This window comes from Scyliorhinus canicula, chromosome 13 (genome assembly GCF_902713615.1).
Source record: "Scyliorhinus canicula chromosome 13, sScyCan1.1, whole genome shotgun sequence".
In the NCBI taxonomy this organism is placed as follows: Eukaryota; Metazoa; Chordata; class Chondrichthyes; order Carcharhiniformes; family Scyliorhinidae; genus Scyliorhinus; species Scyliorhinus canicula.
In genome coordinates, this window is record NC_052158.1 from 149050529 (window position 1) to 149077306 (window position 26778).

The 26778-nt window shown below is 45.9% G+C and overlaps 1 protein-coding gene across 13 annotated transcripts in view; it reads left to right on the forward strand.

Annotated features, from left to right (window-relative positions):
* The window catches only part of mbnl1 (muscleblind-like splicing regulator 1), a 347533-nt gene that overhangs the window by 301321 nt on the left and 19434 nt on the right, over nucleotides 1-26778 (forward strand). For 5 of the 13 annotated variants that reach the window (XM_038815110.1, XM_038815097.1, XM_038815101.1 and 2 more), the window contains exons 7-10: nucleotides 3946-3966; nucleotides 17515-17772; nucleotides 18525-18578; nucleotides 19558-19711. In XM_038815110.1, the coding sequence (XP_038671038.1) occupies nucleotides 3946-3966; nucleotides 17515-17772; nucleotides 18525-18578; nucleotides 19558-19711 (487 nt within the window). The remainder of the gene's footprint in view (nucleotides 1-3945; nucleotides 3967-17514; nucleotides 17773-18524; nucleotides 18579-19557; nucleotides 19712-26778) is intronic. The other 8 variants (XM_038815098.1, XM_038815103.1, XM_038815106.1 and 5 more) reach the window with 3 other exon arrangements.

Here is a 26778-nt window from a genome sequence, read left to right on the forward strand (position 1 = left end):
TGGCTGGAGTACAGTGGCCGGTTCTAGGCACCACACTTCAAGGAAGGATGTCCAGGCCTTTGGCGAAGGCGCAGAGGAGATTTACGAAAACGGTACCAATGGCGGAAGATTCAAATTGTACGGAAAGGATAGAAAAACTGAGCCTGTACCAGAGCAGAGGTTAAGGGAAGCTTCCAATCGAGGTGTTCATTATTGTGAAGGGCTTTGACAGAATATAGGAGAAACAGGGAAGCTATCGTCAGAAGTAGAAGAAATTCACAGACTTAAGGGAAAGAGCCAGAGGTGACATGAGGAAACCATATATTCCGCAACAGGGGCCATATTAGCACAGTGGACTAAACAGCTGGCTTGTGATGCAGAACAAGGCCAGCAGCGCAGGTTCAATTCCCGTACCGGCCTCCCCGAACAGGCGCCGGAACGTGGCGACTAGGGGCTTTTCACAGTAACTCCATTGAAGCCTGCTTGTGACAATAAGCGATTATTGTTGAGTGATTATGATCTGGAATGCGCTGCCTGAAAGGGCAGTGGAAGCAGATTCAGTCGTAACTTTTAAAAGGGAGTTGGATAAATATTTGCTGGAGGGATTGGTAGAAAGATAGAAACATAGAAAATAGAAGAAGGAGCAGAACATTTGGCCCCTCAAGCCTGCTCCACCATTCAATATGATCATGGCCAATCCTCTATCTTAATATCATACTCGTGTTCCCTCCCCTTGGCACCTTTAGCGTCCAGAAATCTATTTCCTTCTTAAATATATTCAGTAACTTGACATGCGGGCCTGTGCTGTGGGGGCACGCTTTTCCTTCCGCCTTTGCCATAGTCTTCACCATGGCGGAGGCAGAAGTGACCCCCTCCCCTGCGCATGCGTGAACATCAGCAGCCGCTGATGCTCCGGCGCATGCGCGGTCTTCCGCCGGCCGGCGAAGTCCCTTCGGCCCTGGCTGGCGTGGCGCCAAAGGCCTTCCACGCCAGCCGGCGGAGCGCCAACCACTCCGGCGCGGGCCTAGCTCCTCAGTGTTGGGGCTTGGCCCCTAAAGGTGCGGAGACTTCCGCACCTTTGGGGCAGCCCGCACCGCAGTGGTTCACGCCACTCCATCACGCCGGGACCCCCCGCCCCGCCGGGTAGGGGAGAATCCCAGCCAGTGATTCTGGGAAAAGTCTGTGGATGCTGGGGGACAATTAGAGCTGCCAAGTCTGGGATTGATGGATATGAAGGAACATGGAGCAAAGGTGGGGAAGTGGCGTTGGTCCGAATGGTGCTAACTGAATGGTGGGACAGGTTCAAGGGGCTGAATGGCCAGCTCCTGTTCCAATGTTCCTATAAATAGCCTGCTGAAAATCTGTATCTAGAACAACATAGAACATACAGTGCAGAAGGAGGCCATTCGGCCCATCAAGTCTGCACCGACCCACTTAAGCCCTCACTTTCACCCTATCCCCGTAACCCAATAAGCCTTCCTAAACCTTTTGGCCGCTAAGTGCAATTTATCATGGCCAATCCACCTAACCTGCACGACTTTGGACTGTGGGAGGAAACTGGACGAGCTGGAAGAAACCCACGTAGACACGGGGAGAACGTGCAGACTCCACACAGACAGTGACCCAGCAGGGAATCGAACCTGGGACCCTGGCGCTGTGAAGCCACAGTGCTAACCATTGTGCTACCGTGCTGCCCGTTCTAGATTAAGTTGCTTGGGTGAGACTGTGAAGAGCTTCCAGTTACATAGTTCCTTGTTCTAAACCTGTCTGTTCTGTTGATTGAGGGTTAAATATTGTCCAGACCACCATGGATAAGGCCTCTGCTTTTCTTCAGAATAGTGCCTCAGGTTCTTTATTACATCTACCTGAGCAGGTTGTGACAGTGGTTTCGTGCTAATGTAGGTGGGCCAATAATCGCGAGGATAATGTTCTGGGGCCATGTGTTCAAATCTCACTCATGGCAGTTAGCGGAATTTAAATTTGATTAATTAATTAAACCTGGAATAGATGGCAAGAATTCATTGCTTAGTCACGGTAGCATAGTGGTTAGCACTGTTGCTTTACAGCGCCAGGGATATGGGTTCGAATCCCAGCTTTGGTAACTGTCTGTGCGGAGTCACCCAGCGTCTGTGTGGGTTTCCTCCGGGTGCTCCGGTTTCCTCCCACAAGTCCCGAAAGGCGTGCTTGTTTGGTGAACTGGACATTCTGAATTCTCCCTCAGTGTACCCGAACAGAGGGCGTAGTGTGGCGACGAGGGGATTTTCACAGTAACTACATTGCGTGTTAATGTAAGCCTACTTGTGACACTAATGAAGATTATTATTATTGTTAGTCCTTCTAGAGAAGGAAGCCTGCTGTCCTGACATGTGACTCCAGACCCCTGTCAATGTGGTTGACTCTTAACTGCCCTCGCAAAGCAGTCAATTCAAGGGCGACTAGTTGTTGGGTTTGTTTAAGGTCTGAAGAGTAACTATTTATTTTGTGAACAGATATGATATTGGAGCTTCTTCAGTCCAAGCCATGAGCTATTTCCATTCAGCCTTCAACTAGTCATGAAATGAAAATCGCTTATTGTCACGAGTAGGCTTCAATGAAGTTACTGTGAAAAGCCCCTAGTTGCCACATTCCGGCGCCTGTCCGGGGAGGCTGGTACGGGTGACTCCCTTTACATCATCATGTGGACGATATTGTTTCCCCTGCCCTACATTACCCCTTTCAGTCTTGAACAGCCTAATACTACAGGATGGGCAGCGACAGCTGGGTTTGCCAGTGACGCGGGTTGTAGTATACCAGGTCTTGCTGCCTGTAGGAGTGGACCCCTTCATTATCTGGTTCGTCATAAACCCACATCCTTCCCTCTCTTGTCAGCCACTCAATCCCATTCTCCAGTAAATAACTGTTCCATTCCTCCGAAATGTGCTGGATAGCTCCTCAAAGCAATCCTGCTGCCAGGGAGCTTTCCCTAAGGTTGAGTTATGATTTTGATTGTCCTGCCCAGTCCAAGGTGGCGGGCATCAAATTTGCTGGTGAGGTTTTCCGCACCGTCCCCCGCAATTCGGAGTGGTTTTGCAAGATCATTGCCATTCTGCCAGAGGCAGAGCGGCTACCCATTGGGTGGGGAGGCCGTCAAGCTAAATGGAAACACTTGTCCTTTTTACCCTTCTCACATCCCCCAACTGGGAACAGCACAGCTTCAAGCCTTATAGTTTAATAGCACCCAGCTCTGACCACGGGGCGGCTGAACCTTCAGTGCTGGGCTGGTCTCCGATTGCTCCTCCAGATTTGGCAGCCCACCAGCATCCTGAATTGGGTGGCGACACTCATGAGGCCGCCTGTGGTAAAATAACTCCACCGTTCTGGCTCGCTGCAAGGAAGATTTGATCCTGACATTGGGATCCCAACGCCCGTAGGAAATCCCTCCCCTCTCTGCCGCTGCTGCAGCCCTGAGCCATAGGTTCAATGTATCCAAACCTAGCAAGGCCTGTGGGGTATCAGGAGGTGCTGAGGTCTGACTGTCTGACAGTGGTGGCAGTGTTTGGATTTAGATCCATTCCTCCCTTCCCCCGCACGATCCTATTACAGAAGACCAGGAATTGTTATCCACGGATAACAGGTCTGAAAAGAAGGCCCGAAATTAAATTGCTTTTGCAGTTCACTTATTTCGATTAAGGCAGCATCAGGATCAGCTACGATGCATGCAGCATGGGAGATGGCGTTTGGAAAGAGGGCCTCAATGTTTGGAAATGGTGGCGGAGGGTCCGCATTCCAGTGTCCCTAGAGGTACAACATCATTGAGAGTTCTCTGGAGCAGGCCACTGCTTGAAATTGTTAATGGTACTGCCCTGAGCCGACAGTCTACCTTTCAAACTTCAGTCAGGCATTTGGTATTTATACAACGTCTGAATTTCAGCTGGTTTCGTTTATTTATTTATTTTTTTACTGTTTTTTTCTACCTTAATGCTGCAGGCGAAGCAAAGGTGTTGTGAGGTAGGTGAAAAGATGCTAAATTATGAAATGAAATGAAATGAAAATCGCTTATTGGCACGAGTAGGCTTCAAATGAAGTTACTGTGAAAAGGCCCTAGTCACCACATTCCGGCGCCTGTTCGGGGAGGCTGGTACGGGAATCGAACCGTGCTGCTGGCCTGCCTTGGTCTGCTTTCAAAGCCAGCGATTTAGCCCAGTGTGCTAAACCAGCCCCTAACACACCAAATTATGTTGGTGTGTTAGGAAAAGCAAGTAGATACCATGACATTCGTCTAATGGCAGTCTGGAAAAAGACCAAACGCTGTTCTCCCCAAAGGGAGGGAGAGAGGGATGCTAACACTGAGGACCGAAGAGGACATTCGGAAATGTAGCCAGTAGGCTTTAACGAGAGAAAGGAAAGGAAGGTGGTGGGATGTTGGAAGGTTCGGAAAGAAGCTCCAGAGCATGAGCCTAATTGGATGAAGGAAGATCTGGGCTAGGAATGGGTAACGGGTAAAAGGCCAGAGCTGAAGGTGCCAAAAATCTAGGTAGTGAGTGCGACAGCATTGGAGGAAAACCAAAGTGACAGAGCAGTGATGCGATGGCGTAATTCAATACAAGAGTGGACATTGCAATTTGATGCCCTCGGGGAACAAGAGTTAAATGTAGATCAGTGAGGACAGTGGTCATGGATGAGGAGACATTAGTACAGGAGATGACATAGGCACTAGAGCTTTGGGCCACCCGAAATGGGTGGTCTGTAGAAGATCAGACCTACAATGAAATAGTTCAGGTATTGGGAGTGAAGAGTAAGATGAAGTAGAAGCGGGTGATGTTACAGTGGTGGAGGATGTGGGAAGGGAAACTCCATTTTGGGTCAAGTGAGACTCAGAGATTGTGTGACCTCTCGCTCGACCCGAGATGGAGGATGGAGACGGAGTTGCTGCAAGCATCGGGAGGCTGAAGACGACGATGATGATACTCTTCCCAATGTTTAGCCGCAAGTGATTTTGGCTCATCAGAGACTGGATATTGGGAAAGCGGGCTCACCGGAGGGAAGGCAGCTGAGAGAGTTGATCAAGAGGTCAAAGCACGGTGTTATCATTGTTCATGTGGATGCGGATCCCATGTTGCCAAGGGACAGCAAGTAGATGAGGGAGAGGCAAGGGTCAAGTTTGGATTCTGCAGGTGTATTCTTATGTAACTCAACTGCGGAATGCATCGTAACTGTTCCTGATGCTGTCTTGGTTGAAAGCACAAGCAGGTCAATTAGGGCCGGTTTAGCTCAGTGGGCTAGACTGCTGGTTTGTAATGCAGAACAAGGCCAGCAGGGCTGGTTCAATTCCTGTACCGGCTTACTCGAACAGGCACCGGAATGTGGCGACTAGGGGCTTTTCACAGTAACTTCATACTTGTGACAATAAAAGATTATTATTATCAATAGGGAAATTGGAAAAGATGTGACGGACCTATACTCACAGACATATCACACACAGAGGCAGACGCATACACACAAGCACACACACACCCACAGACAGAGGCACACACAAGCAAACCCAGCGACTTGCGCGCACAGCCACACAGAGAGACAGACACACACACACACAGACACACACACATACACAGGCACACACATGCACACCTACACAATCACACACACAGACTCACAGACACACACGCATCCAAAAACACACACTCACTTACCACAGATACATGCACACTCACACTCATATACAGGCAAACATGCACAGACACATGCGCACACACATAGAGATTCATAGACATAGAACAGCACTACACAGAACAGGCCCTTCGGCCCTCAATGTTGTGCCGAGCATTGTCCGAAACCAAGGTCAAGCTATCCATTCCACACCCTAACCACTCTCTGAGTAAAGAACCTACCTCGCACATCCCTCCTACATCTCCCACCCTGAATCTTATGGTTATGCCCCCTTGTAACAGCTACATTCACCCGAGGAAATAGTCTCTGGACGTCCACTCTATCTATCCCCCTCATCATCTTATAAACCTCTATTAAGTCGCCTCTCATCCTCCTCTGCTCCAAAGAGAAAAGCCCTAGCTCCCTCAACCTTTCCTCATAAGGCCTATCCTGCAAACCAGGCAGCATCCAGGTAAATCTCCTTTGCACCCTTTCCAATGCTTCCACATCCTTCCTATAATGAGGTGACCAGAACTGCACACAATACTCCAAATGTGGTCTCACCAGGGTCATGTATAGTTGCAGCATAACCCCGCGGCTCTTAACTCAAGCCCCCTGTTAATAAACGCTAACACACTATAAGCCTTCTTCACGGCTTTATCCACTTGAGTGGCAACCTTCAGAGATCTGTGGACATGAACCCCAAGATCTCTCTGTTCCTCCACATTCCTCAGAACCCTGCGCCCTGTAATCCGCATTCAAATTTTTCTACCAAAATGAATCACTTCGCACTTATCAGGTTTAAACTCCATCTGCCATTTTTCGGCCCAGCTCTGCATCCTATCAATGTCTTTTTGCAGCCTACAACAGCCCTTCACCTCATCGACTACTCCACCAATCTTGGTGTGATCAGCAAATTTACTGACCCACCCTTCAGCCCCCTCCTCCAAGTCATTGATAAAAATTACAAATAGCAGAGGACCCAGCACTGATCCCTGTGGTACACCGCTGGTAACTGGTCTCCAGTCTGAAAATTTTCCATCCACCACCACCCTCTGTCTTCTATGTGATAGTCAGTTACTTATCCAATTGGCCAGATTTCCCTCTATCCCACACCTCCTTACTTTCTTCATGAGCCGACCATGGGGAACCTTATCAAACGCCTTACTAAAATCCATGCATACAACATCAACTGCTCTACCTTCATCTACACACTTAGTTACCTCCTCAAAGAATTCAATCAAATTTGTGATGCAAGACTTACCCTTCACGAATCCGTGTTGACTATCCCGGATTAAGCTGCATCTTTCCAAATGGTCATAAATCCTATCCTTCAGGACCTTTTCCATTAACTTACCGACCACCGAAGTAAGACTAACTGGCCTATAATTACCAGGGTCATTCCTATTCCCTTTCTTGAACAGAGGAACAACATTCGCCACTCTCCTGTCCTCTGACACTATCCCCGTGGACAGTGAGTACGCAAAGATCAAAGCCAAAGGCTCTGCAATCTTATCCCTTGCCTCCCAAAGAATCCTTGGATATATCCCATCTGGCCCAGGGAACTTGTCAACCCTCAGTTTTTTCAAAATTGCTAATACATCCTTCCTCAGAACATCTACCTCCTCCAGCCTACCCGCCTGTATCATACTCTCATCCTCAAAAACATGGCCCCTCTCCTTGGTGAACATTGAAGAAAAGTATTCATTCACGCCTCTCCTATTTCTTCTGACTTCATGCACAAGTTCCCACTACTGTCCTTGACCGGCCATAACCTCACCCTGGTCATTCTTTTATTTCTCACATAAGAGTAAAAAGTCTTGGGGTTTTCCTTGATCCGACCCACCAAGGACTTCTCATGCCCCCTCCTAGCTCTCCTAAGCCCTTTTTTTAGCTTATTCCTTGCTACCTTGTAACCCTCAAGCGACCCAACTGAATCTTGTTTTCTCATCCTTACATACTCTTCCTTTTTCCTCTTGACAAGACATTCAACCTCTTTTGTGAACCATGGCTCCCTCACACGGCCATTTCCTCCCTGCCTGACAGGGACATCCCTATCAAGGACACGCAGTATTTGTTCCTTGAACAAGCTCCACTTTTCATTTGTGCCTTTCCCTGACAGTTTCTGTTCCCATCTTATGCTCCCTAATTCTTGCCTAATCGCATCATAATTACCCCTCTCCCAATTATGAACCTTGCCCTGTCGTATGGCCCTATCCCTCTCCATTGCAATACTGAAAGACACCGAATTGTGGTCACTATCACCAAAGTGCTCTCCCACAAACAAATCTAACACTTGGCCCGGTTCATTACCCAGTACCAAATCAAATGTGCCCCCCCCCTCTTGTCGGCCTATCCACATATTGTGTCAGGAAACCCTCCTACACGCACTGTACAAAAACTGCCCCATCCGAACTGTTCGACCTATAGAGGTTCCAATCAATATTTGGAAAGTTAAAGTCACCCATGGCAACTACCCTGAGACCTCCACACCTATCCATAATCTGTTTTGCAATTTCTTCCTCCATGTTTCTATTACTATTTGGGGGCCTATAGAAAACTCCTAACAATGTGACCGCTCCTTTCCTATTTCTAACTTCGGCCCATATTACCTCAGTAGGCAGATCCCCTTCGAACTGCCTTTCTGCAGCCGTTAAACTATCCTTGATTAACAATGCTACTCCTCCACCTCTTTTACCACCTTCCCTACTCTTACTGAAACATCTATACCCCGGAACGTCCAACAACCATTCCTGTCCCTGTTCTAACCATGTCTCCATAATGGCCACAACATCGTAGTCCCAAGTACCAATCCACGCTCAAAGTTCACCTACCTTATTCCGGATGCTCCTTGCATTGAAGTAGACACACTTCAACCCACCTTTCTGTCTGCCGGTACACTCCTGCGACCTTGATACCCTCCTCAGTACCTCACTACTCTCAACACTGGCTTCTGGACTACAGCTCGTTTTCCCAGCCCCCTGACAAATTAGGAAACATACACACACACTTACCACAGATACATTCACAGCCATGCACAGGCACACACACTGATACAGGCACATACAGAGACATGCACACAAAAACCGGAGTGTACACACACAGACTCACAGACAGACAAGGGCAGTCACATGCACACGCTTAGGCACACACACACATGCACGTGGGCAACAAAGATTAGTGGTTGGTGAACTAGGTACAGTTAGAGCATAGACTCAGAATGGAAGCAATACTTTAAAGCAGGGGGCACGGTAGCATAGTGGTTAGCATAGTTGCTTCACAGCTCCAGGGTCCCAGGTTCGATTCCCAGCTTGGATCATTGTCTGTGCGGAGTCTGCACGTTCTCCCCGTGTCTGCATGGGTTTCCTCCGGGTGCTCCGGTTTCCTCCCACAGTCCAAGGATGTGCAGGTTAGGTGCATTGGAAATGCTAAATTGCCCTTAGTGTTCAAAAAGGTTAGGTTGGGTAGGATTACTGGGTTACTGAGAAGCTCGTTTGAGCCCAAATTGGTTTGCTGGGGCAATATTGGGAGAAGTTCAGGTCAATAAAATTGTTTTCTGACAGGGTCTGATAAGTGGGAAGTGCAGACACCACGCTGTGATTGTGGCAAAGAGTTCCTTTGTGGCACAGAAGATATAGTTCAGCTCTTATCTGACTCAAGGACAGCAATCACATCAGGCTCTTGTTTAATTAGGCTCGGTGTGCATTGGGCTTGCACACAGAAGCAGCTTCCCGCAGGCCTTGGGCACTAGAACACTGCGTGAGGTATGAAGGCTCCATTCTGAAAGCTAATGCCCTGCCAACTCACCAGGAATGTCACAGAGATAAATAGCTGCTGCAAAGAGATAGTCCTGCGCCTGATGGGTTGAACTCACATGTTCATAGGCGATGGAAATCTATCCTGCCTGATAGGCGGTGCTTCTCTCATGTTTCTGCTCACTTGCATAGACTCGTGTTAATACATTTCTGGCAGTGAGATCTAATGCAGTGCCCCAGGTTCTCCAGTTATCATTGACTGACTTACAGTAAAGATTGCAAAGAATTGCAGATAAGATGCTGGAGTGCTGTGTAAATACACAGTGGAATGGCCTATTGGCTGGCGGTTTTGATCATGACTAGCAAGGAAGCAACAATTAGCTGCCTGCGAAGGCTCATTTTAATCAACAAACAACCACTGCTTTCATTGTCATTCAGGAGTCTGAGATTTGTTTGAGAATGGTGAGGGGCGAGAGAAAACAACTTGTATATTTTGGTTTACTGGGTGTCAGGATTTGCTGCACCCCCCCAACCAAGTGATGCACACTGGTTGATTTTCCAATCGCCTGATATGCAGGACAAACCAAATTATCCCCACAGTACCCTAAACAGAGAATCCTGGCGCATTTTACAATTTTACAGAGGGTCAGATAATTCAGCACAGCCTCCAGTCACCTCCAGGCAGCGGTTAAAGCAAGAACATGGCTGATCTTTTGTGGACTCAGCTCCACTTTCCGGCCCAAACACCATAACCCTTAATCCCTTTATTCTTCAAAAAACTATCTATCTTTACCTTAAAAACATTTAATGAAGGAGCCTCAACTGCTTCACTGGGCAAGGAATTCCATAGGTTCACAACCCTTTGGGTGAAGAAGTTCCTCCTAAACTCAGTCCTAAATCTACTTCCCCTTATTTTGAGGCTATGTCCCCTAGTTCTGCTTTCATCCGCCAGTGGAAACAACCTGCCCGCATCTATCCTATCTATTCCCTTCATAATTTTAAATGTTTCTATACGATCCCCCCTCATCCTTCTAAATTCCAACGAGTACAGTCCCAGTCTACTCAACCTCTCCTCATAATCCAACCCCTTCAGCTCTGGGATTAACCTAGTGAATCTCCTCTGCACACCCTCCAGTGCCAGTATGTCCTTTCTCAAATAAGGAGACCAAAACTGAACACAATACTCCAGGTGTGGCCTCACTAACACCTTATACAATTGCAACATAACGTCCCTAGTCTTAAACTCCATCCCTCTAGCAATGAAGGACAAAATTCCATTTGCCTTCTTAATCACCTGTTGCACCTGTAAACCAACTTTCTGTGACTAGCACACCCAGGCCTCTCTGCACAGCGGCATGCTTTAATATTTTATCGTTTAAATAATAATCCCGTTTGCTGTTATTCCTACCAAAATGGATAACCTCACATGACAAGATGTCATGACCTCAGGAGATCCCTGCAAGGATCTTTGCAGCCAACCAAGTACTTCTGAAGCGTGGTTACTGTTGTACGGAAGAAAACGTGGTGACCCTTTTGTGCATAGCAAGCTGCCACAAGCAACAATTGAATAATATCCAGATAATCTGGTTTTGTGACATTGGTTTAGGGATAAATATTGTCCAAGACACGGGGAATAATTCCTCAGCTCTCCTTCATAATAATGCCATGGGATCTGTTCCATCTGCTGTAAAATGCCTTTAAGGGGTAGCAGCATGTCATTGTCGGGTGTTCAGCAGAGCAAGGGTAAATGTGGGACTGGAGCATTGGAGTATGATGTAGTGAGTCATTTGATGGTGGACTGTGCGGCGAAGTGTCCGGAAGGAGCCAGTGTGGAGGCGGCACCCATGCATGGAAGTACCTTGGATATGTACATAGTCATGGGTTAATAATAATCCTTAATGTTCAAAAATACAAGCCTCCAGACCTCTCCATGAAAAGCCAAATGAACCTTTACAACAACATAAAAGCAAATTACTGCGGATGCAGGAATCTGAAACCAAAAAGAAAATGCTGAAAATCGCAGCAGGCCTGGCAGCATCTGTAGGGAGAGAAAAGAGCTAACGTTTCTAGTCCAATGATTCTTAGTCAAAGCTTTGACAAAGAGTCATTGGACTCGAAACCTTAGCTCTTTTCTCTCCCTGCAGATGCTGCCAGGCCTGCTGAGTTTTTCCAGCATTCTCTTTTTGGCTTTACAACAACATTTTCTTTTTTGGCTTTACAACAACATCCTCCTGGGAGGGCAGGTGGGGTCTCAGGTTAACGTCGCATTCAGAGAAGAACAATTCAGTTTAACTCGAAGAACTTGCAAAGTCAATTTTGTCAGCATTTTACAAAGTCCCTTATACTTCCACTGTAAACGTGTAAAACAAATAATATTTTGGTGATGTGAGGAGATAGGTTGACTGGTAATGAGCAGAAATACTGATTATTGGTTTGCACATGTCAGGAAATTACCAACAGCAATGGAAGCATACAATTTTCTGAAGCTTTTAACGTAGAAAATGATCATAAGGCAATTTGCAGGAGTGTTCGAGGACAAAGTTTGACACTTAGCCACACATATGGATATCCAGTACTGGTGGCTAAAATAGGGAGAGACTGAAAGGTTAAAGCTGGCAAATGGAAATTATGTTGCATTGAAAAATTCAGTGGAGACATGGAGGCAGACCAAACTTCGCTCCTAATGCTGAATTACACCATGAATGAAGGTGATTCTGCTCATATCATCAGTCGGCATCTGACCTTTCATTTGAAGCTTCCGACTCATTTTTCCACCTGTTCCATTAGAGCACAGAGAGATGAACATGAATCAGATCTTTAGTATACAGCAGACACCAAGCTTATTAATGTAAGCAGGTTGACACATTCTCCGATCCCCCAACCGCATGCTTCACGGCAGCGCGCCATTTGTTGGCGGCTGGGTTCTATACTCCCGGCGCTTGTCAATGGGAGTTCCCAATGACGGCCGCCCATGCCGCCGTGAAACCTGCGGGCGGGGGTATGTCATCAATCGCAACAACTGGAGAAATTCTGCCAACGGGTTTGGAGATAGTAAGGTGACCCATTCCTCAACCAATCAATAGCACATAGAAGTGAGTACAAACATGGAAAGGCTGGAACTAGCATTAATGCTGTACAATGATTAATTGGTTAAACACCTAGATAGGACTGGAAGATTATGAGAATCAGTAGAGTTGGAGACAATTAAAACGCCCCATATACAATGAAGAAGTAATTCACTCGAAAGTAACTGAAGATACACCAGGAGCCTGACCTAAACACAGGAAAGTGCTCAGGAGGGCACAGCTAATGTTTGAGGTTGAAAATATTTACAGATATGGAATCGAGGTGATCAGGGTGACATAATAATAATAATCAGGATAGAAGCCAAGTGTCATCAGATGTCTGAGAAGAAGAGAAAACATTTGCCAAATCTTCAGTCAGGAGACTATTAATTGGGTCCTGGCTTTGACAGGGTAGATTCTAGATGGTTCAGGAAAGGCTTCTACATTTTATGGTGGTTTTTGTGAGAGAAAGGTGGAGAGCAAGAACTGGAGAATTTGAAACAACAGGGGGCGACATTCCCATATTTGGATGGAAGGAAACTTGGCAAATGAACTTTGGACCTTGTGCAGTAGAGACCAATTGTGCGACATTATGAAAAGGTCTAATAAATTATTAATTGGTGTATTTTATTGATGAAAACTTTTGTAATAGTTAGTCATGATCAAGTCACTTGGAGTTGCATCATTTACTTGTCCAAACACATTTATGCTATTTAAAATTGTGCCCCAAGTCTTCTTTATTGTCCGGTGGCACAGTGGTTAGCATTGCTGCCTACGGCGCTGAGGACCCGAGTTCGAATTCTGGCCCTGGGTCACTGTCTGTGAGGAGTTTGCACATTCTCCCCGTGTATGCGTGGGTTTCACCCCCACAACCCAAAAGATGTGTAGATTAGGTGGATTGGCCACGTTAAATTGCCCCTTAATTGGAAAAAAATGAATTGGATATCCTAAATTAAAAAAAAAAAGTCTTCTTTATTGTTACAAAGGTGAAGTATTCAAATCTTGTTCTTCCAAACTTCATTGGGTCCGATGATGTCAGGGGCAATTTTCTAACTTCGGTAGTCTTGACAGTGAAAGCCGTCGGAACTTTACAAAATAAACAGTGAGCACCCTGGGATGAAATCCCCCATTGGTGCCTCAAATGGTTGACCATTCACCGCAAAATGGAAATGTCAGGATATTTACCCCGGTGGGATTTCCTGTTAGCGGATTGCGTGGAGTGTTTTTGCTCCTCTACTGTCTCTGGCAGTGCTTCTGACAGGATTATTGTGACGCGTTTGGGATGTGAACAGGAGCAGGTAGGTTGGCCTAGAGTTTCCCACGACTGGCTGACATACCGTTTCCCCTAACGATCCAGGTTCCCTGCCATGTTCCAGGAGGACAATCGGTATGTAATAGCTGCCCTCCCACATACGGGCCCACTGCAGTGACTGAAACGCAGGCAGTGAAAGGACACAACTTCCTGACAGCAAACTGGGTGGGTCGAGGGATGAGGTTGGTGCTCCAGAGATTTTTAAAAAACTGTCCTCTGCCCCCCCCCCACCACCACCTACCCATAACATAAAATAGTCACAGCTGTGGCCGCAGTCTACCCTGTGTACAACCTCCTCCTGCACAAAGACATTCTGACACCTCCTGCCATTTTTATTTTCTGGACTTTTAAAAGAACTGAGAGGGCAGGTGCATCTTGGGTTACTCTCTCCTTCATCGACATGGGCCGGCTGCGGACCATTCAGTGCTGGACGGCTTCCTATTAGCCTACCAGATATCCGAGCCTGCTCCTCATCTTTAATTGGTCGGCACGTCCGCCCCCTGGTTATTCATTGGCCGATCCTACAAAGATCATGCCGGGTGACATCTCCTGACACGACGCTGGGTCGTTTGACCCTGATAGAACATAGAACGATACAGCGCAGTACAGGCCCTTCAGCCCACGATGTTGCACCGACATGGAAAAAAAACTAAAGGCCGACATGGAAAAAAAACTAAAAACTAGATGTTGGAGTCCTGGCCTCAAATGGAAACTCCATCCCTCTGACGTGTTCTTCTTAAAATGTGTTTGTACCTCAAGCATATTTACACTGACCCACCCCATCCTGCAGCATAGGATTCAAAAGGAAGCTTTGTAACCTCAAATAGCCTCTTACCACCAACGATAGCTCTCTCATCAGACCGTCAGTAATTGGAGACCAATTTACTTGAGTATTTTTTTCCCCTTGTTGACCCTTGGTTTATTTGGGCCGGATTCTCCGGTCCACCAGCCGTGTGTTTCGCAGTCATGCGCCGTTCGCTGGAAGTGGGATTCCATCTTCCCACCGTGCGTCAATGGGATTTTCCATTGAAATCAAACCACGCCGCTGGAAAATCCCAGACGGGGTGCGCTGCCAGTGAGAAAAGTGAATCATGGATATGGGACAGGTTTGATTGACCAACAGGTCTTTTATCTACCCATGAATTGTCTAGGTTCATAAAAGTTTTCTATTTAATTTCAAAGGCTTACCAGGGACTAATATTTTAAATTTCTTGCAAGAACATAGGAACAATTTTTCCCACATCACTAAATATCTTTGCCAAATAAAAATCCATCAAACTCTGATTTAAGAGTAGCATCAATTCTAGCATCTAGATCTTGCATCAATTCCCATTTGAGGAAGAGAATCCCAAACTTCTACCACCCTTTGAGTGTAGAAACATTGCCCAGCTTTACTCCAGAAAAGCCTTCCTCTCATTTTTACACTATGCTGTCTGAGTTCCAGGCTCCCCGGCCAGCAGCAGAAATAGTTTCTCGCTATCTGTTCCCCCTAACATCATGAAAATATTGATCCAATCGCCCCTTAATCTTCTAAATGCTAAAGAATACAATCCTAGTTTGTGTGACCGCGCCTCGTACTTTAACCCTTGGAGGCCAGGTATCGTTCTCGCAAATCTACGCAGTACACCCTGCAACGCCAATACGTCCTTCCTACAACTGTTCAAATCACTCCCGGTCTGGCCTAAGTTGAGTTTTGTGCAGTTGGTGGCGACATAAGGCCAACATGCATCAAACCCATCAACTCTTGAAACCTTGCCAATGTTGAAGTCCGCTAGATGTAAAGGACCGAATTCCATTGGCCTTTTAAATTATTTTTAGTACATGTTTGTGACATTTAAACCTATATAAATGGACTTCCACGTCTCTTTGGAGCTCCACTATTTTGAGCATTTAGACAGTGCTCTGATCTATCCTATCCGAATCCAAAGTGGATGGCATCATGTTTCCCTGGATTGAAATCCATTTGTCACAGTTTTGCCCATTCACATAAAATATCTCTGTAATTTTGTACTTTTTAAAAATAAATTTAGAGTACCCAATTCATTTTTTCCAATTAAGGGGCAATTTAGCGAGGCCAATCCACCTAGCCTGCACATCTTTTGGGTTGTGGGGGTGAAACCCATGCAAACACGGGGAGAATGTGCAAACTCCACACAGACCCAGAGCCGGGATCGAACCTGGGACCTTGGCACCGTGAGGCAGCTGTGGTAACCACTGTGCCACAGTGCTGCCCAAAACTTTGTACTTCTATCTACATTGCTGCCTATCCTGGTGTCAATGTGGCCAACTTGGACAGGTGGCTGTCTATCCCACCGACTAAGTCTTTTATGAATATGGTAAATAGTTAAGGCTACAACATAGATCCCTAGCTGTGGGTGCCATTAGTCACCTTCTGCCAATTTGTTTACCTGACCATTATCTTTCTCTTTTTTAAATTACCATCATCTTTATTCTCTGTCTCCTGCCACTCAGCCATAACCAGGTCAATGATTTTTAGTTTTGAGCTTTAGTTTTAGTAACATCAGGAACTTTATAGACATCAAATGCTCCAATTTTGAAACCTTGCAATGTTTTTTGTTTGACTAGATTGAGTTATGTGGGATTACAATAAATTTAAGCACCGAAGCAGACCAGTCTGGTCTTTCCTGGTGTTTACATTCTGCCCATCCTAATTCATCCCACCCAATTAGCGTAACCTTCCACTGCTTTCTCCCTCATGTTTTTTTTTCATAGAATTTACAGTGCAGAAGGAGGCCTTTCGGCCCATCGAGTCTGCACCGGCTCTTGGAAAGAGCACCCTACCCAACCCCATACCTCCACCCTATCCCCATAACTCAGTAACCCCACTTAACACCAAGGGCAATTTGGACCTTAAGGGCAATTTAGCATGGCCAATCCACCTAATCTGCACATCTTTGGACTGTGGGAGGAAGCCGGAGCACCCGGAGGAAACCCACGCACACACGGGGAGAACGTGCAGACTCCACACAGACAGTGACCCAAGCTGGGAATCGAACCTGGGACCCTGGAGCTGTGAAGCATTTGTGCTAACCACTATGCTACCGTGCTGCCCCTTATATTTATGTGGCTTCTCCTTAAATGCACCTATCCTATTCATCTGAAGCACATCATTTGGTAGTGAGTTCTATATTCTAATTGTACCTTGCTAAAAAAGTATCTCCAGATTTCCTCATTAAATTTATTAGTAGTTATCGCTTATTTATGGAGGTCTTGTGACGCAGTGGATAATAGCCCAGCCTCTAAACCAGACAAGCTCTGGGCTCAAGTCCAACCCCAAGGTTTGATGACTAGAGAAGATGTGTTTATGACACAGCCAAACAGGTTGAGTCCATCCAAACCAACACCCGCCACTAGCGGGTGGTGAGAGTGGGAGAGATTCCTGGTCAGCCATGTGATGGAAAGAACGTTGGAGCCTCTAGCATCACTATCCATCGGCCCAAACCACAAGATACCTGCAAAGGTGAAGAATGTTGCCATAGCAACTCGCACTCCCTGAGTGAACTGGAACCCAACACCACCTGAAATTTATCCCTCTTAGGTTTGGATTCGCTGACAAACAGCAACACCTTATTTCATCCTTGTCAGTGTTACATTTTGCTCTTTCTCCCGTGCCCCCTATATCGTTGAAGGTCAGGGCCCCGAGTGTTGTTGGATTGGCCATGAGCTTAAACCACTTGTGTTTTTTTTAATGGACTGGTTAAGAATTGCAGCGGATTGAGGAGGAATTAAGTGGTTGCGGTTGTCTTCTTTGCTGCAGGTGTGCAGGGAGTTCCAGCGTGGAAACTGCACCAGGGGCGAGAACGACTGTCGCTTTGCTCACCCAGCGGATATCGCGATGGTGGACACCAACGACAACACGGTCACCGTGTGCATGGATTACATCAAGGGCCGCTGCTCCCGGGAAAAGTGCAAGTACTTCCACCCCCCTGCCCACCTGCAGGCCAAGATAAAGGCAGCGCAGCACCAAGTGAATCAGGCAGCGGCTGCCCAGGCAGCGGCCACTGCAGCCGCCATGGTGAGTGGCAAGCGGATTCGAACCAAGTCTAAGATGCCGGCAGGGAATTTGAAGGAGCCACTAATCATTGTGTTTGTGTTCTCCCATGATTTAGTACAGTGAGAAATGAACAGGCAGGCAATATGATTTGCAATCGTCTTTTGTGCTGCACCCCTTAAAATTATTGTTTGCGCTCTCCCTTTTGTTGTCAAGCGAAAGGATCGGGTTAAGGCAGTAGTAATATTAATGAGCGATAGCTGAAAGCTGCTTTTAACTTGGTCACTTTGCCTAAGGTTAGATCTGTGCATTTCCCTCACTGCGTTATCATTTATGTAAATATTTAACTGTAAAATGTATACTAGGCCCCAGTAAAACCTTGTTGTGTAACATCTATAAATGTGTGTAACATGATTTATGTGAAGTGGAGAGCTGGTGCTGTTTTTGTGCGCTTAGAGATGCCCAGACCAGAAGGCAAAGGACAGAGGGGACAGACTCTGCCTTGCGTTAATAGGATATTGTTTTTTGTAATTAACTATTTGTGTAAAAGTCCTTAACCTCACAGTAACTACTCAGTAGTGCCTTTATTGTGCATGCCTAGTCTTGTTATTTGTTGTATATGGCATTCCGATGATTTGTTTTTTTTATTTGTTTTTTTCCTCACCTCCCCACAATGCACTGCTGCCCCCATGATGCACCTCTGCTTGCTGTTTATGTTAATGCGCTTGAACCCCATTGGCCCATTGCCATCATGTGCTCGCTGCCTGCTAATTAAGACTCAGTCGGCTGTCAAATCACTGAAGCGACCCCTCGAGGCAACCTTTGACCTGGTACTATGACCTTTCACCTTTTAGCTTGGCATGTAGCTTTAATAGGGTTACGAGTTATAACTTAAAACATTTATTTAAGGCGGTGGGGGGGGAAATCAGTGTTAGTACATTATTTTCTGCTGTAAATAATAAAGGATGGTGATAAATTGACTGTGGCACCATTTTGCTTTGAACAACTCAAAGAGAACTAAACTATTGACAAGAAAACACTTCACTCTTTCGAAATTATTTAAAAAATGACCCAAATGGAAATTGGGCAATTTGGGATTAAATCATCCAAAAGAGCTGCAGGCAACCATAGTGTTAACTGAAGTACCACACTCAGTTCATCACCTGTGGATTGCCCCTCCGACATAACATTGGGGGATGTTAAATTTATGTGATCATAATAATTCTGTATTTCTCTGGTTGGCATGGCTTATTTTATTTTTGCTTAAAGTCGTTAATGTGTAAATGTTTTGTTACTCCGTGTTCAGGTACCTGCATGAATCGCATGCCAAGTTTTTTTTTCATGGGGGGGAGGGCGGGTAAAGTTTGTGGGTTTATCATTTTATTTTGTAGATGTTCCTTTTTATTAAACGCTCTTAAAGATTGTAGTTAACATTGCTTTTAATGTTGATCGCCATGGAGCTAGCAGTGCAGCCTTCTGCTTTTGTATATTAAGCCTCTTTTATTGTAAGTGTTCTGTAACACATGTAGTAACATACGATGCCGCAATGTTTAAATTTTCCCGCTTATTTCTTTTAAAAATTAGTAATGCTTGCTGTACATGTAGTTTCTGCTTATTTGTTGTTACTGCCTTGTCACAGGTAGTAATCTTGTTGCTTGCTTGCTAGATGGTTAGTACTGCGTAAGTGGCCGCCTTGTGTTTTGCACTTTGTACTGATGGTGTGTTGTTTTCTTTTTTCTTTCTCGTTTCTTTCTTTTCTCTTCCTTTGTTTTTGACCCGACTTCTTTGACTTTCACCTCTCGTTTCCAGGGCCTTCCTCCTGGCGTCCTCCCTCCGTTACCAAAGAGACCTGCACTAGAAAAAGCCAACGGTGCCACGACTGTCTTCAATGCTGGTGTTTTCCAATATCAACAGGCCCTCGCAAACATGCAGCTACATCAACAAGCCGCCTTCATCCCACCAGGTAAGGCAAGTAAGGCCCGTTTAAGCTCAAAACTGAGTGGCAGGGAGGGACAAGTGATACACTGGTGTTCTGCGATAAGAAAAGGCATACTAACAATAGCAATCCAGTAATTCCGTTCAAAATAATTTCCTGGGTATCTTTCGCCTTATTTCCTTTTCTGATGGTTGATCACAAGATTGAGAAGTGTAAAGCTTTTGTTTCCTAACTTCAGTGACTGAAGGAAATAGGAGAAAAACCTGGTGCAGAGACATCCTACCCTATCCATAAGTTTAATTGTTCCCTGCGATTGCCCTCAAAAGTTACATTGTGGTATCAAAGGTGGTTTTTAAAAAAAAAAAAATCACCTACGAGATGCGGCCGTCACGGGCTAGGCCAGCATTTATCGGCCATCGTTGCTGCCCTTGAGAAGTGAGCCGCCTTCTTGAACCGCTACATCCTTCGGAAGTATATGATCAGGAGCCAGGCCAACCAGGTGCAGAAGATCAACCGGGCTAAGGAGTGCAGGAGAGAAGAAGGGTTCTGTGTCCAGCGGAAGTCAAACTTGGCTTCAAAAGTCACCCGCAGTTGACTTCCATGGGGAGGGCGAGGGAGGGGTGAGGGAAAGGTGGTCTGTTTGTCAATTCAGTGGATGATGCGAGTGGAAGACCTGTCCCGGGAATTTCTCCAGATCCTCTGCTGCAATGGTGGAAAACCAAAGGACATTCAACCCTTATGAATTTTGATAGGATGGACTGACTCAGTCCATCTGAGACTGACTCTCCAAGGAAATACCGGCAGGGGTGATTTCAACTTAACCCGCTGGCTGTGAAGAGCAAATGGCATCGGATGCAATGCTGGATTTACATTGGCCTGTTGGCATCAAGATAGAGTGAAAGTGGGCAGCTGTACTAAAGTTGCTCCTCAGTTTCACAATGAGTGGGTTAAGTTAAAGTGGCTCCCTAAATGCAGCCTTGCAGTGATGCCAAGGCAAGGAAGTCCATCAATGATAACCTCTCCAGTGCGCTCTTGCACCAACGGTGAAGTGCACCTGTTGTGATTTATATGTGGGTCTGCCTGTACCCGGGGTCGGGGAACTGAGTACAAATGCCAATTTTGTCCACCTGCTCTAGATCCTGGATTCATCCATTGAAGAGGTGTGCCAAGACCTCCAACCCCCCAAAAACCCCTCCCTCTTCACTCTCTTCCCATCATCTGCTAAATAATTCTGATCTTCATGGAGTCAGTTCAGCTGATTTTCACAAAGTTGGGTTAGTTTGTCACTGAATATAGGGGTAAATATGAAGCTTGGCCCTGGAACTAAAAACTGTGGGGGTAATTTTGATTTCAGGCACTGATGGAAATCTGTGCCAGCAGATCTACTGGATAGTTTACGATTCTCTCATCCTCATCAAAATGCAGGAGGGCTTTAAAAAGGACAACTGAATCGATAGCACCCAATTTGCACCATGACCCAAAAGTCCAAATTAACTCCCAGAGAGCAGATCCTAGAGAGATATGTAACCATAGAACATAGAACAGTGCAGAAGGAGGCCACTCGGCCCATCGAGTCTGCACCTACCCACTTAAGCCCTCACTTCCACCCTATCCCTGTAACCCAATAACCCCCCCCTAACCTTTTTTGGACAATTTAAGGGCAATTTATCATGGCCAATCCACCCAACCTGTACATCTTTGGGAGGAGACCGGAGCACCCGGAGGAAACCCACACAGACACGGGAAGAATGTGCAGACTCCGCACAGACAGTGACCCAGCGGGGAAGCCACAGTGCTATTCACTTGTGCTACCGTGTTGAGACAGGACAGTTGGAAGAATACTTACTGTTATGATCCCAGCTGGTGTTATAACTGGATGGGAAAATCCCAGAATGGAACCTTGGCTCAAAAGACCGTTACTTTTACTTTTTTTTAGAAAGCGTGGTGGAACAGAGTCACAGGGCCGTTAATTAGATCTGACAACAAGAGAATAAAACATTTATTAAATATGAAAAGCTGGATGATTATACAGTAATCCTTTACTCTCCCCCCACACTGTTTAACAATTACACAGAGTCTTTAAGGATTAACACGGATTACAAAGTACATCTTAATCTACAATGGTCTCATTAACGCAAAGTCCCTTTTAAGCACCCAAGATGACTGGGCGAACACACTCTCCACTCAGAAATTCAAGTGAATGTTTGTGGATGTCTCCTAAAAATCCCCCCCCCCACCTTTGTCCTGACTGCTGTGCAAACTGCTCACAATCGCTTTAACTCTTGATTCCCAGACTGTAATAAAATGACATCAGACGTTTGATTTACCTTTGAAGGTTCCTGTCCCACTTTAAATTTGATTACTGCAATTGTCTCTTTACCTCAGAATACGTTTGTTTACTGTTCCTTGAATTCTTCAGAACAATACCTTGATCTGTTTATTTAACTCCAGTTGCTAAGCAACCCCCACATGCTTATGCCTTTCATTTATTCTTCATGCCATAGCCCTCGCTAAGCACAATAGATACACAGCAGGAACTGAACCAACCCCCGCACATAGAAACACCTTTGTCCAGCATGAACCTAATTCTAGGTTTTACCCTCCCAGGCACAGGGACATTAAATTAAACCCACTTAAAACTATACTTTATTTCTAACGTTTACTGATACAAATATAAATCCTTTAAAACTACATTTGTTTTCCTAACATGACTGATATGTCCTGGGTAATAGTAAAAGAGGGTTTTGGGCAGAATGGTGGCGCAGTGGGTTAGCCCTGTTGCCTCACGGCGCCGAGGTCCCAGGTTCGATCCCGGCTCTGGGTCACTGTCCGTGTGGAGTTTGCACATTCTCCCCGTATTTGCGTGGGTTTCGCCCCCACAACCCAAAGGATGTGCAGGGTAGGTGGATTGGCCATGCTAAATTGCCCCTTAATGGAAAAAATGAATTGGGTACTCTAAATTTAAAGGAAAAGAGGGTATACGTCAAAATTGTGAAGGGCAAGTCTCGGGTTGATATCAAGAAGCATCTCTTCACACTAAGTAAGGTTGAGATGAGATGAGCTGATGAGACTTCATCATCCAAAACTGACTTGTTCAAACAAATTACAAACATGAAAGTGGCTGAAATAATGACGAGAGAACTCCAGATTCCTAACCTTCAACTTAATTCACAGACAAATATAAGTTGTCGAGATTTCCACGGCAAAGCCTTGTGGTATGTGCAGGAGACTGGTCCATTGCTACCCAACAATCCGAACAAGGGCATTGCCATCCTTCAATGGGTGATTTTTAAAAAAGTTTAAAATTAAGTCTAAACATGCTAAATTCACATCAGTAAGTTCTTAAATATGGACCCTGCTGAATTTAATTTAAAAAATAATCCATTTGTATGTGAGACCTCTTTTTTTTTAACTCTCACACTTCAAAATCTCTCTTAATTCTCTGTTTGTGTCAGTTTGTTTCCGTTGTTCCTCTTCCTTGTTCATTACCTCTGTTCTTTTCTTAAGGGTCCTCTCTTTCTTTATCCCTCTTAAAATATGGCTGCTGCTGCCTCTATTTTCTCTGGCCATCAGCTGTCTCTAACTTTCTCTCTCCCTCTCTTTCTCTTTCGACAGCACGGTGGCACATTGGCAGCGTGGTGGGACAGTGGTTAGCACTGCTGCCTCACAGCTCTAGGGATGCGGGTTCAATTGCGGCCTCGGGTGACTGCGTGGAGATTGCACTTTCTCCCCGTGTCTGTGTGAGTTTCCTCCGGGGGCTCCGTTTTCCTCCCACCGTCCAAAGTTGTGCAGGTTAGGTGGATAGGCCCAACTAAATTGCCCCTTAGTTTCCAAAAAAAGGTGTGGTGGGGTTGCTGGGTTACGGGGATAGGGTGGAGGCGGGCGCTCTTTCCAAGAGCTGGTGCAGACCGGATGGGCCGAATGGACTCCTGCACTGTAAATTCTATGATTCTAAGATTCTCTTCCCCTCCCTCGATGCACCCATGACAATTGCCTACTTGGGATGAGGTAGAGATACGATGCTAATGGCAGTGACACTATCAGATTCAGCACCAGCCGGGGATGAGGACAGAAAGCTCACATAAAAGAGTGGGTGAAGGGACCCGGCATTCAGAGTGAAGCGGAATGCTGCATTGACAGCTGGGTTGGAATCTAATTTGTATCAATGGCACAAAGTCTTGCTCCATCTGCTGGCTGTAAGGATGAGTTTGAGGCACTTAGTGAGTGCAGTGCAGTACAAAAAATGTATAATTGAAACACAGCTTTAGAGTAACGCAGTTTGGACAGAAGGCCAAAAATATCTTTACGAAATGTCTTTTCGCCCAACTTGAGAGGGGGCATGCGTGCAGGCTTATTTCAGCCGGCTTAACATTTTTCTCAAAGGAGCTGGCATAGATACAAATACTGACACAACTTTAATTCACCCTATTGCTCGGGCTCTACTTTTAAGTCTACTATCTCTCTCTCTCTCTCTCGCTCTCTCTCTCTCTCTCTCTCTCTCTTCCCCCCCCCCCCCCCCCTCCGCCCTAAAGCAGAGGAAATAATTTATCTACTCTTATCAAATCCTCCAATAAATTTAATCACCTCAATTTGACCACCCCTATATTCATCAATACTACAGGGAATACAAGCTTCATCTCTACCCCATAGTCTGATAATTTAACCCTTCAGCCCGCTATCATTTAGCACCAGCGTTCACACACCTCATTTAGTTAAGCTCAGCTCGTGAAACACAAAGATTGGTCGGATGAGGTTAGGCGTCACTTATAATAATAAACCACGAGAGACTTCATATAGAGTCATTCAGGGTACATCATTGGCTGTGGTGACCCAGTTCTAAATCAGAAGAATACAAGGGACTCAGCATTGATAACTCTGCTGAAGATCACAGCGGAGAAAGGAGAACAAAGGGATCAATGCTGGATGATTTTTGTTCCCTTGCGTTTCTCCTGCTGGAAGAGGGAAGGTAGATTTGGGAGTAATGCGTGGCTGGCCCTGAGTGGGGTTAAAGGTGAAAGGGCGCACAAACGAGCGCTCGCCACATGTGCAGTCAAACAGTGAGCGTCGGCAGACTGATCAATCCCAGGGGAGTCAATGTGGTTGACTCTTAAATGCCCTCTGAAATGGCCTCGCCAGCCACTTAGTTCAAGGCAATTAGGAATGGACAACAGAAGCTGGCCCAGCCAGTGATGCCCAGGGACCATCAAAGCCAGTGCTCATGGTTATATGGAAGATGAGGGGCGGGATTCTCCGTTTCCGAGACTAAGGGTTGGCGCCAATGCAGAATTCTTGGACTTTCACGGCAGCAAAACTGTCGCCACACCTGGACCGATTCTGTTACTGCGGAGGAACTAGCACCGGCATGTAAAACACAATCGATTTAAATGAAAAATGGTGCGGGATTTGCTGGGTCCCTGATTGACACTCGGGAGGCTGATAAGCTGCAGCAGCACATACACATTACACTCCACACACACACACTCACCCCAGCCAACAAGATGGTATCGGTTGTGCTGGGGCGTGTCCATACAGCTGATGGGTCCGCTGGGGTAAGAGGGCACCCTGGGGGGAACACCTATGCAACCTGTGGCACAAGGTTCACAGTGGGCAGTCAGCGGCACGCGTAGCTGCATGGCTGCTTTGCCGGCTGCGGCAATGGAACGCATTGGCGCCGCTGTTGAGGTGTTGGAGCATTGTGATTTTGGCGATGGAACCTATTCTCTGCCCTATCGCCTTTTGCGATTTCGGCAACGGCCAACGGAGAATCCCACCTGAGACTTTTACTCAGGTAGAGAGTGGGATAAAAGTTATAAAATTGCTCAGCTCAAGGGCACGGCACATTATACTGGCTAGCTTTCTGCCCTGCTGTACCCATCGGTCTGGGCAAGGCATAAACCCAACAACCTGCAAAGTGAAAGGCAGGCTACTTCCTGGCCGTAACAATGTCTGGCAGAGTAAATGACAGCAGGACGTACTTCCATAAACAAAGGAACAAAGAGTTAAACTCTGGTGTAAAGATTTGACTAATTAGAGAGGAAACAGTTGAGTTGCTGACCAGTCTCAATTATAATTATTGAAACGGGCTGCACAAATTCTCTTATTTCCTTCTGTCGCTGGTTTAATGTTTTGTCACAGTACCTTGACTCGAAGAGTTTGTATTTATAAAAAGTGTTTGCTGTTGGTCTCTGTACATACTTCTCCCTAAACAACAAAGTTACTAACCTTCACCGTTTTCCTTCACTCAGTACTTACAAAAAAAAAGGAGTTCTCGGCAACAACTGTGGTGAAGGGTTTTTTGAGGGCAATTGATTTTTTTTTTTGTTGAAAAAGTCAGATTGGAGGCTGTCGGAAATATTTTTGCTTCACAGGGACCCACAGCATTCAGCCACAAATGTTTGCGAGTTAGTGCAACTGAGCTGATAATATTATCACTGCTGCTTTATGTTCCATTTGCTTCACATTTCGCTCAAGGCTATTGTGTGTGCTGGTATGAACACAGTGCCCCTCCGTTTCCATTTACTGTAAATCAGTTCAATCTTATGCGATTGCATTTTTTAAGGACTCGGCTGTTAAAGCCCTATTACATTCTGCTGCCCCCTCCCCCCCCAAAAAAAATCTTATTGAATTGGATACACTTCTGAAAAATCACTGCCGTGAACCAATCTAGTTACAGAACACTTTTCACTGCCATCCGTTTGAAAGCATGAGTTTGAATTTAATGGGAGAGGCCAGTATCAGAACCTTTTAAAACATCAAATAGATAATTAAAACTATAAGAGAGAGCTTGCATTTACATAGAGCCTTTCATAACCATAAGACATCACAAAGTACTTTATGGCCGATTAAGTGTTTTTGAAGTACGGGCAGCCAGTTAACACAGGCTCCCAGAAACAGCATCAGGATAATGACCAATTAAGCCCGTTTAGTGACGTTGGCTGATGGATAAATGTTTGCCAGGACAAAATTTAGAGGTCTCAAATGAGTTTCAATGGCATGGCGGCACAGTGGGTAGCACTGCTGCCTCAGGGGACCGGGTTCAATTCCGACCTTGGGTGACTGTGCAGAGTCTGCAGGTTCTCCCCGTGTATGCATGG